Source organism: Callithrix jacchus, chromosome 15 (genome assembly GCF_049354715.1).
Source record: "Callithrix jacchus isolate 240 chromosome 15, calJac240_pri, whole genome shotgun sequence".
Classification (NCBI taxonomy): Eukaryota; Metazoa; Chordata; class Mammalia; order Primates; family Cebidae; genus Callithrix; species Callithrix jacchus.
Genome location: NC_133516.1, coordinates 73,046,627 through 73,058,303, shown reverse-complemented (window position 1 = coordinate 73,058,303; position 11,677 = coordinate 73,046,627). Strand labels below are relative to the sequence as shown.

Below are 11,677 nucleotides of genomic sequence, written 5' to 3'. Positions count from 1 at the left end.
ATGCCTCCCTCAGGCCCAGCCCTCTTTGGCTCCTGTTCCCAGCACGCTGACTCTCAAAACGCATTTTCGAGTCCACCAGGGAAAATTGAAGAGGACTGGGAATTGCCAGTTTCATTAGGTGTGATGGTAACACTACGGCAATGTTTAAAAAATAGGCCTTATTGATTAAACATACTCTAGTATTTAAAGGAGAATTTATGTCCTGAGATGCTTTAAAATTACTCTGGGAATAAAAAGGAAAAGGAGCCGGGCGCGGTGGCTCAAGCCTGTAATCCCAGCACTTTGGGAGGCCGAAGCGGGTGGATCACGAGGTCAACAGATCGAGACCATCCTGGTCAAAATGGTGAAACCCCCGTCTCTACTAAAGATACAAAAAATTAACTGGGCATGGTGGCGCGTGCCTGTAATCCCAGCTACTCAGGAGGCTGAGGCAGGAGAATTGCCTGAACCCAGGAGGCGAAGGTTGCAGTGAGCCGAGATCGCGCCATTGCACTCCAGTCCGGGTAACAAGAACGAAACTCCGTCTCAAAAAAAAAAAAAAAAAAAAAAGGAAAAGGAAAGGCGTGTGCGGAGTGAAGCACAGGCTTTTTTTTTTTTCTCATTAGGTAAAATGCAGGCCCCAAGGGAAGCTGGCTGTGGGGTGGGTTCTTGTTCTCTGGGCCTTTCCACCCGCACAACTCCATAATAAAACCTACAGCCGCACAGGCACCTCTGCCGCAGCGCTCCCGCAGGGGCTGCCGGTGGGGCCCCAGCTGCTCAGACTCCGCGGCCGGGTCCCGGGGTCCTCCCACCTCCCTTTCCCGCGGGGGGTTTCTCCAGTCAAGCCCCAACCCTTGGGTGTAAACCCGCTCCCCGGCGACAGGAGCGGGACTGGCGCTGGGAGGCGCGGCGGGGAGGGCCCGAGCTTTCGAGCCTCCGCCCCACACTTATATCCCCGCGATCCCCGGCTGACAGCTGCCCAGGCCGGGTCGTCCGCGACAATCCCCGAGCACCAGGCCGCCCGAGGTCCCGCTGCCCGGCCGGGGCGGAGCAAAGGACGCGAGGCCTTCCCGCTTCCTGCCGGAGCCGCAGGCCCGTCCCGGCGTCCTCTGCCCGCCTCTTTCCCGCCGCCGCCTGCAAGGGGACCTGATAAGCGCGGCCCTGTGCCTGGCGTGGTTAGGTCAGAAGGTGCAGTCAGCCGGGGCCAAGGCGGCTCGCGGAAGCGCGCGGGAGAGGGCGCTCGGGCGGGGGTGCGTGGGAGGTGGGTGAGCCGGGCGCCGGGTCCTGGGTGGGAGGTGGGTGAGCCTGGGCAGAACGGGGAGCCAGATGGGGGTCGGGATTGGGGGACTTGGGGAGGGGAGGGCAAGCGGGAGATGAGGTAAACCCGAGGGGTCGGAGGGGTAGCCTGGGACGGGGTGGGGCCACGCCTGGGGGAGGCCGTTGGGGCTCGCCGGGGTGCGGGCTGGTTCTGCCCTTAGGTGTCTGAGGCCGCTCCCTACACCGCCGCGGCGTGCACTCAGCGGCCGGGTCTCCTCCCTCCTAGCCTGCTGAGGGCACGGCTCCTGGGTGGATGTCACAAGGGTGACTCCTGCAGTTGCCTGCAGCTCCCCTGCCCAGGGAGCCCTCGCTGCTGCCTCAGCCAGACGTCCCGCCAGTCACTGCCATAGGCTCAGCCCACTGTCCTGGGTGGGCTCGGTGCAAACCTCTGGTGAGGAAAGCCTCCTGGGGTGCCCGGCCGGGAGTCTCTCTCAAAGTCCCACACTCTCTCCATGCAGGAGAGCCAGCGGATAGGTCTCTTTATAATCCCCATTTTTTACGTTGTTTTCCTTTTTCTTCCAGTTTTTTCCATATGACTTTAGTCATCAAATCCCTCTTTTTTTTTTTTTTTTTTTTTTTTTTGAGACGGAGTTTCGCTCTTGTTACCCAGGCTGGAGTGCAATGGCGCGATCTCAGCTCACCGAAACTTCCTCCTCCTGGGTTCAGGCAATTCTCCTGCCTCAGCCTCCTGAGTAGCTGGGATTACAGGCACGCGCCACCATGCCCAGCTAATTTTTTGTATTTTTAGTAGAGACGGGGTTTCACCATGTTGACCAGGATGGTCTCGATCTGTTGACCTCGTGATCCACCCGCCTCGGCCTCCCAAAGTGCTGGGATTACAGGCTTGAGCCACCGCACCCGGCCAAATCCCACTTTTTTAGAAGGCACCAGTGTTTTTCAAACTGTGGTCCCAGGACTAGCACCACTGCCTTCCCTGAGATGTGCTAGAAACGTGGGTTCCCCAGCCCCACCCCGACTTTCTGAACCCCAAACATTGGGGATGGGTCCCTGTACTTGTCTTTAGTAGGTTCTCCTGGTGGTTCTGATCACTGATCTGAACCCTTAGGGCTTTGAGGAGGCTGAACTGGGGGTGAGGATGGGCCAGGTGCCCTGTGATGAAAATGCATGACTCCAGTCTTCACAGCCTTACACAGTAGGCAATCTTACCCCATTTCACAGATTAGGCAACAGAGGTACAGAAAGTTTAACTTTTCCGAAGTCACACACCTAGAAAGGGGAGGAGCTGGGATTCCAACCTTGGGTTCCAGCTCTAGAACATTCTCACTGAGGCAAGAGTTCGTGTGAAGGTGGGGATGGGTGAAGCCCAGAGGCCCTGGCAGCCTCCCTGCCAATCAGAGACCATTAGTTCCAGAATCTTGGCCCGCCAGGTGCTTGGTCAGCAGTGGACCTGCCTGACTGCCTGCCTTTGGGTGAGGTCTGGTCTGTGTGAGCGGCTGGCACCAGGCCCCAGAGCAGGATGTGTTCACACTGGGGTACTGACTGGGTGCCCAGAGCCTGGGTCCAAGGCCAGCCTCACAGGGTGACACAGGGATGCTTCTGGGTGACAGTGTCTGTTTCTTCCTCAGTCCGGTGGGGACGGACATCTCCTTGGTAGGAACTGGGAGGGTGGGCAGCCTCATAGACCCAAGTGTGGCTCTGACCTGTGGCCCCAAATGGGCCATGACCTGCCCTGCTCAGCCCATCCCTTCTCAAAGCAGGACAAAGGTCTCTGACTACTGCCCCATAGCAGGGTTTCTTGGCGTCCACACTACTAACATTTGGGGCGGGGCATTCTTTGCTGTGGGGGGCTGTCCTGTAGCATCCCCTGTTGGGACAACCAAAACCATGTGCAGACACTGCCCGGTGTCCTCTGTGGGGACCCTGGAGGCGATGCCTCTACCCCTATCCTGGCTCCTCCCTGGGGCTCCAGGGTGAGAGGTTTCCTGGTGCACAGCCCCATTTCCCACAAGAGCTTCTTCCGGCCTGTGCTTGAGGACTTGGTGGTTATCTGCACCAGCTATCAGTGACATTGAAGCATGTTCTCCTTGCAAACACTCCAACATTCAGGTGGAGCTGAGGGGCCTTTGGCCACGCCAACAGCTGTGAGGTCCCCCACCCTGCAAGGCACACAGAGTAGGTGGGAATGACTGTGGTGCTGATGGCAGCTGGGTCCTACTCCTGGGTCACCCTGGCCAGGCCCTCCTCTGGCACCATGTGCAGGCACAGTGAGGGTGGACCCAGGGCTGGGGCTCTCTAGGTCCGGCTGCATGCGTGTCCCCAGCACAGACCACACATCAGGGCAGCACCTGCTGCTCTGGTGTTTGCTGTCACCAAGCACAGTTGCTGTGTGCTCTTGGGTGAACCTCCTTGGGCACACGTGTGAGTGACTCACCAGGACTGGGGCTGAGTGAGAACGTATGGCCTCTGGTGGTCACTGGCCAGTTGCCTCTGGCAAGGGAAAACCCAGAGCCCTTTGGCCATGTTCAAGGCCCTTCTCCCTACCCCTGCTCTAGTGCCACCAGGTGGCAAGGTGAAGCACCTCATGCCAGGTTCATTCATTTATATTAAAAAAATTGTATTGACACATAATAGATGTACATATTTTTGAGGTACCTGTGATAATTTAACACATTCATATAACTTGTGAAGATCAAATCAGGGCAATGTAGACATCCATCATTTTAGAGATTGGTCATTTATTCTAGAAACATTCGAATTCTCTTCTAGCTATTTTGAAATATATAATAGATTATTGTAAACTATAGTCACCCTATTGATCCATCAGACACTTTCTTATTTCTTTCATCAAACTATATTTCTAACCATTAGCCATCCTCTCTTCTTCCCTCTGTCCCCCCATAGGCTTTGGTAACCACCAGTGAACTCTTTTCTTTGTGAGAAGTTTTTTGATTACAAATTCAATCTCTTTAATTGTATATCTATTAATATTTTTTATTCTGGAGTCAATCTTATTAGTTTGTGTGTTTCTAGGAATTTGGACATTTCATCTAGGTGTTCTAATTTTTTTTAGCTTTATTTTTTAACATTTATTTTAGGTTCAGGGGTACATATGCAGGTTTGTTATAAATTAGATATCATGGGGGTTTGGTGTACAGATTATTTTGTCACCCAGGTAAACATAGTACCCAATAAGTTTTTGGGGTTTTTTTTGAGACAGCATCTTGCTCTGCCATCAAGGCTAGAGTGCAGTGGTGCGGTCTCGGCTCACTGCAACCTCTGCCTCTTGGGCTCAAGGGATCCTCCTGCCTCAACCTCCCAAGTAGCTGGGACTACAGGTGCACTCCACCATAGCTGGCTAATTTTTGTATTTTTTATAGAGACAGAGGTTCACATGTTGCCTAAGCTGGTCTCCAACTCCTGAGCTCAAGCAGTCTGCTTGCTTTGGCCTCCTAAAGTGCTGGGCTTACAGGCATGAGCCACTGCACCTGGCCAGATAGGTAGTTTTTTGATCCTCTTTCTCCTCTCACCCTCCATTCTCAAGTAGGCCCTGAAGTCTGTTGTTCCCTTCTTTATGAGCATGTGTACTCAATGTTCAGCTCTCACTTATAAGTGGAACATGTGGTTTTTTGTTTTTGTTTCTGCATTACGTTGCTTAGGATTATGGCCTCCATTTCAATTTATGTTGCTGCAGAGGACATAATCTCATTTTTTCATGGCTGCATAGTATTCCGTGGTGCATATGTACTGCATATTCTGTATTCAGTCTTCTGTTGATGGGCATTTAGGTTGATTTTATGTCTCTGCTGTTGTGAATGGTGCTGTGATGAACATACGTTATACATGTGTCTTTAGGGTAGAATGATTTATATCACTTGGGGAAAAACCCAATAATAGGATTGCTGGGTTGAATGGTACTTCTGTTTTAAGTTATTTGAGAAATCACCCCACTGCTTTCCACGATGGCTGAACTAATTTACACTCCCACAAGTAGTGTATAAGAATTCCCTTTTGTCCACAACCTCACCAGCATCTGTTATTTCTTGACTTTTTAATAGTAGCCATTCTGATTGGTGGATTTTCCAATTTGTTAGCTTATAATTACTCATATATTCTCTTATAATTATGTTTACTTTAGGTCATAATGTTTCCTCTTTCATTCCTAATTTAAGTATTTGAGTCTTCCCTTTTTTTTTCTTGATCAGTTTATCTAAAGGATTGTCAATTTTGTCAATATCGTCCAGAACCCAACTACTGATTTTGCTGGCTTTTTTTGTTTGTTTCTCAATTCTCTATTTCATTTATTACCACTCTAATCTATATTCATTCCTGCCTTCTATTTTTTGGGGTTTAGTTTGCTCTTCTTTTTATCTTATGGTGGAAGATTGATTTATTAATTTGTTCATTTCTTTTTAAAGAAAGTGACATTTATAGCTATAAATTTCCCTCTCAGCACTGCATTAACACATGCCATAATTTTTTGGTATGTTGTGTTTTCATTTTCATTCATCTCAAAGACATTTCTAATTTCTCTTGTGATTTTGTCTTTTACCCATTAGTTATTTAAGAGTATGGGCTGGACATGGTGGCTCATGCCTGTAATCCTAGAACATTGGGAGCCTGAGGTGAGCGGATCACTTGAGCTCAGAAGTTTGAGACCAGCCTGGGCAACTCAGTGATACCTCATCTCTACAAAAATTTAAAAAATTAGGTGGTTGTGGTGGCGCACACCTGTAGTCCCAGCTACTCGGGGGGCTGAGATGGGAGGATTGCATGAACCCTGGAGGTCTAGGCTGCAGTGAGCTGTGATCATGCAGCCTGGGTGCCGGACTGAGACCCTATCTAAAAAAAAAAAGAGTATGTTGTTTCATTTTCACATATTTATGAATTTCCCAAGTTTCCTTGTTATTGACACCTAATTTTATTTTATGGTGGTTGGATTTTTGTTTGATTTTGTGTGATTTCAGTTTTAAATTATTGAATTCATTTTTCCTATGATAGATCAAGCCTACAAAATGTTCCATGTGCACTTAAGGTTGAGTATTCTGCTATTGTTGCACAGAGGGTTCTGTAGAGATGTGTTTGATCTAATTGGTGTATAATGTTGTTGAAGTTCTCTTTCTTTTGTTGGTATGCTGTTAATTGTTCTATCAATTATTGTCTTTTTCTTCCTTTGATTCTGCCACTTTTACTTTATATATTTTGGGGCTCTGTTGTTAGGCATATGTATGTTTGTAATTGTTACAGCTTTTTGATGGATTGACCCTTTTATCATTATCAAATATCGTTCTTTGTCTGTAGTGAGAATTCTTGTCTTTATGCCTGTTTTGCCTGATATTATTAAAGTAGTAAAGCCACCCCAGTTATCTTTGGGTTACTGTTTGCATATTATATTATGTAAAGCCTTTTACTTCCAACCTATCCATTTATATTGAATGTAGTAATTGATAAGATGGGATTTATGTCTGCCATTTTGCTATTTGTTTTCTGTATGTCTTATGTCTTTCCCCCATTTCCCCATTGCTGCATTATTTTGTAGTAAGCAGATCTTTCCTAGTGTATCACTTTTATTCGCTTGTTATTTCTTTTACATTTTTTTTCTTAGAGATTGCCCTGAGGATTACAATCAGCACTTTGGTTTATAATAATCTAGTTTGGATCAATAGTAACTTAATTCCAACATGATTTACGTAGTTGTCTTTAAATTGGATAAGATAAAAAAGAATTACTAACAAAAACGTGCTTATACTTAAAAAAAGAAAATCTGTCTAGGTGGTTACCTTCACCAGTGCTCTTTCTTTCTCTGTGAGGATTCAAGCTAGTGTCTAGGGTCCTAATTTGGTCTGAAAGACTCCCTTTAGTGTTTCCTGTAGGGCAGGTGTGCTGGAGACGAATGCTCTGTGTCTGTTTATCTGAAAATCTCTTAATTTCTCCTTTACTTTGAAAAGATAATTTTGCTGGTGAAGAGTTCTTAGGTGACAGCTTTTGTTCTCTGAGCACTTTGATGCCATCCTGTTGCCTTCTGGCTTCTATTTCTCCTGAGAAATGAGCTGCTAATCTCATAGAACAGTGACCCCCAACCTTTTTGCCACCAGTGACTGATTTTATGGAAGACAATTTTTTTTTTTTGAGACAGAGTTTCGCTCTTGCAGGTTGGAGTGCAATGGCGCAATCTCAGCTCACCGCAACCTCCGCCTCCTGGGTTCAGGCAATTCTCCTGCCTCAGCCTCCTGAGTAGCTGGGATTATAGGCATGCGCCACCATGCCCAGCTAATTTTTTGTATTTTTAATAGAGATGGGGTTTCACCATGTTGACCAGGATGGTCTCGATCTGTTGACCTCGTGATCCACCCACCTTGGCCTCCCAAAGTGCTGGGATTAGGAAGACAATTTTTAAACAGACTGGGGCGGAGGGGAGGTGCTGGTTTGGGGATGAAACTGTTCTACCTCAGATCATCAGGCATTGGATTCTCATGAGGAGCGTACAACCTAGATCCCCTCATGCGCAGTTCACAACACGGTTTGAGCTCCTGTGAGGATCTGATGCTGCCGCTGATCTGACTGGAGGGGGAACTCAGGCAGTGATTCTCGCCAGGAATCGCTTACCTTCTGCTGTGTGGCCCGGTTCCCAACAGGAGTTGGGGACCCCTGCTCTAAAGGATCCCTTTTACATGATGAGTTGCTGCTCTCTCCCTGCTTGGAAGATCTTTGGCAGGTCTTGTTGTGCTCTCTTGGAATTTATTCTACTTGGAATTTGTGGAGCTCCATGGATGTGGAAATTAATGCAATCAGGAAAGGTTTTGCCCATTATTTTTCAAATATTCTTTCTACCTTCCCCCTTTTCAACATTTATATTGTTATGCTTGATAGTATTCCATGGTTCTTGGGGGTCCTGTTTCTTTTTCTTCTTTTTCATTTCTGTTTTTCATATTGAATAATCTCGATTTATCTTTCAGTTCAGTGATTCTTTATATTCCCCCCGCTTAGATCGGCCATTGGCTCTTATAGGGAATTTTACCTTCCAGCTGTTGTACTTTAAAACTCCTCAATTTCTATTTGGTTATTTTAAAAAATAATTTCTATCTCTGTACTGATATTCTGTATTTGAGTAGACATCATTTTGAAGCTTTCCTTTGGTTCTTTCAATATGGTTTATTAAGTTCTTGGAACATATTTAAAACAGCCAGTTCAAAGTTTTGGCCTCCTTCAGGGACAATATCTATTAGTTTTTTTTTTAATGGGGCATCCTTTCTTATTTTTTGGCATGTCTCATTTTTGTTGTTGAAAGTGGACCTTTAACAGTTTATAACAACAGGTGTGGAAATGAGATTCCCCCTCCCCAGGGTTTGCTGTTGCTGCTTGTTGTTTGTGTAGTGATTTTTCTGAACCAACCCTGTAAACATCCTTCATTCTCTGTCATATGTGGTCACAGAATTCTCTGCTTAGTGCCAGCTGATGACCAGTTATAGATTTCCTTGAACTCCATGCCTGGAATGAATGTGCCTCCTGGTCTTTACCCAGGGGCCCTGTGTACACACTGGGCGCATCCAGTCCGATGCTCCCCAGAGCCTCCCCAGCCTTTACCTGCTGCTTGTACAAAGCCTCCAGGAGCCACAAACTTGGGGCCTTCCTAGGAATTTCCTGAGTGTCTTCCTGGCCACGGGTGTAGCACTATCCATTAGTGGCCTGCTATTAGATTGGGGCAAAAGTAATTGCAGTTTTTGCCATTAAAAGTAATAACAAAAACCGCAATTACTTTTGCACCAAACTAATAGATTCCCCAAGTGTGTGGGAACTTTTCAAAACCCCCATTGACATCCCCTTCCTCAGCTTTTCCTTTGAAGCATTTTCATTAGTCTATTGTCCACCCCAGCTGGTAGCCGCTGTGCCTATAATTGTTTTCTACTAACTTTTCCCAGGGCAAAAGGTTTTTGCACCAGTTGAACTCCAAGTGGGGTTAAATACAGGCAGCCATCTAAGTGGGGTTTTAGGGATCCCCATATGGGTCAAAAAATAATTCTTTGGGCATGGGGATTTGAAAGAGCTCTAGCCTTGTCATATCCTCCAGGCTGCTGGCTCTCACTGCAATTGTGGGCTGTTGAGAGCTGGAGAGGGTGGTGGGACCAGGCAAGTTGGAACATCACCAGCATCTTGAATGTTACAAAGTGATCTTTTTTGCTGAGAGTCAGCAGTTTTTCTTGAATAGGTATTCCTGGATGCCTCGAGCCTTTGATACCAATAACAGTTCTGAAAAAGTTAATTTTGACAGTGTTTGCTGCTTTTTTAAAATTGGTTTTATAGAAGTGAGAATTTTCAGAGGCACTTTTTTGCTTACTTCAGCTTATATATGTTTGTGCTCTTCTGTATGTTTTGTGCTCACACATGTGCATATTAAACAACAAACCATTATAAATTGGGGTTAATGATGCTGGTGGAGCAGGCGCAGAGTAAGGGCTGTAGTTTGGATGGAACGATGCTGGCCTGGGGCTGGACAGGTGCTTGAGGTGCCTCGGGTGTTAGCGCGGTGGGATTCAGGAACTCGGCCCTACAACACTCTGTTGCTTTGTGTCTCCCACTGTAGGGCTGCCAGGCACTCAGCTGTGCCCAGATGGATGGGACAGGGACCCGGCAGCGGAGGCTGGACAGCAGTGGCAAGCCAGGGGAGCTGGGGCTTCCTCACCCTCTCAGCACAGAAGGACTCCCTGCAGCCTCAGAAAATGGAGCTCTCAGGGCCCCTGAGAGCCAAAGTGTGGCCCCCAAGCCACTGGAGACTGAGCCTAGCAAGGAGACCACCTGGTCCGTCGGCCTTCAGGTGACCATGCCCTTCATGTTTGCAGGCCTGGGGCTGTCCTGGGCCGGAATGCTTCTGGACTATTTCCAGGTAAGAGAGAACTAAATGAGGATGGGGACAGGGGCACTGTCAGATGTCACCTATAGAGTAGGCAGCTTCACATCAGGTCCAGCTTAAAGGATACTGGAAAGGCCTTTCAAAAAGCCTTTTTTACCTGTATATTGGGCAAGATTCTCTTAGTCTCTGGTTATAGAGACTAAATTTAACTCGTTAATTTTCAATAGACAGTTTATTAGCCCATATGATTGATGTAGACCAAAACTTACTTAATCATTTCCCTTCTGAGGTACTTTGAAGTTTAACAGCCGTGTCAGTCAACTAGCACTGCCATAACAAAGTCCCACACAGTGCGGGGCTTCAACAACAGACCTTTATTTTCTCATAGTTCTGGAGGCTGGAAGTCCAAGATCAAGGCGCCTGCAGTGTTGGTTTCTCCTGCGGCCTCTCTCCTTGGCTTACAGACGACTGCCTTCTCCCTGTGTCTTCACATGATCTTCCCTCTGTGCATCTCTCTGTCCTAATGCCTCTTCCTAAGACCTGTCAGATTGGATTAGGGCTCACCCTAATTACGTCACTTTAGTTTAATTACCTCTTTTTTGTTGTTGTTGAAATGGAGTCTTGCTCTGTCACCCAGGCGAGAGGGCAGTGGTGTGATACCGTCTCACTGCAACCTCCGCCTCCCAGGTTCAAGTGATTCTCCTGCCTCAGCCTCCCAAGTAGCTAGGATTACAGGCATGTGCTATCACGCCTGGCTAATTTTTGTATTTTTAGTAGAGATGGGGTTTCATCATGTTAGCCAGGACAGTTTCCATCTCCTGACCTCGTGATCCACCTGCATGAGCCTCCCAAAGTGCTGGGATTACAGGCATGGGCCACCACACCTGGCCCAATTTAGTTACCTCTTAAAGGCCCTATCTCCAATTACAGTCTCATTCTGTGGTACTGGGTGTTAAGGACTTCAACATATGAATTTTTGCAGGGACATACTTTAGCCCATAATCACTTAAAAATATTACTAACAAATGCTACAGTGAATAATCTTGACATAAATCATTTTCTACATTTCCGAGTAAATCACTAGGATAACTTGTTGCAAGTAGAATTGCTGGGTAAAGAGCATGTGTCTTTGTGGCTTTGATGGAGATCACCAAATCATCCGTCTAATGGTAGGACATCATCCTTCCTCCAGCGCCCCAGGGAAATGCTTGTTCCCAACACTGAACCAACACAGGTCTCTTCAACCTTTTTGATCTTTAGTAATCTGCTGGCTGGAAATTGCATTTCATTGTATTTAATTTCTCTTGGTGCCTAACAAGTTAACCCAAAACTCATACATTATACCTCAGCCTCCCGAGTAGCTGGGACTACAGGCGTGCGCCACCATGCCCAGCTAATTTTTGTATTTTTAGTAGAGACGGGGTTTCACCTTGTTGATCAGGATGGTCTCGATCTCTTGACTTCGTGATCCACCCGCCTCAGCCTCCCAAAGTGCTGGGATTATAGGTGTGAGCCACTGCGCCCGGCCTTGCATTCATTTTTTCAAATGCAGTCTCAGTCATCTTTCTTTTAGTC

The 11,677-nt window shown here is 47.1% G+C and overlaps 1 protein-coding gene across 1 annotated transcript in view; it reads left to right on the top strand.

Annotated features, from left to right (window-relative positions):
* Window positions 1-11,677, top strand: part of LOC144579628 (uncharacterized) — a 38,781-nt gene continuing 27,104 nt past the window's right edge. The window contains exons 1-3 of the mRNA XM_078352406.1: window positions 1-126; window positions 606-1,240; window positions 9,836-11,677. The exon at window positions 9,836-11,677 is cut by the window's right edge and continues 27,104 nt beyond it. Coding sequence (XP_078208532.1) covers window positions 1-126; window positions 606-1,240; window positions 9,836-10,070 — 996 coding nt within the window. The 3' untranslated portion in view covers window positions 10,071-11,677. The remainder of the gene's footprint in view (window positions 127-605; window positions 1,241-9,835) is intronic.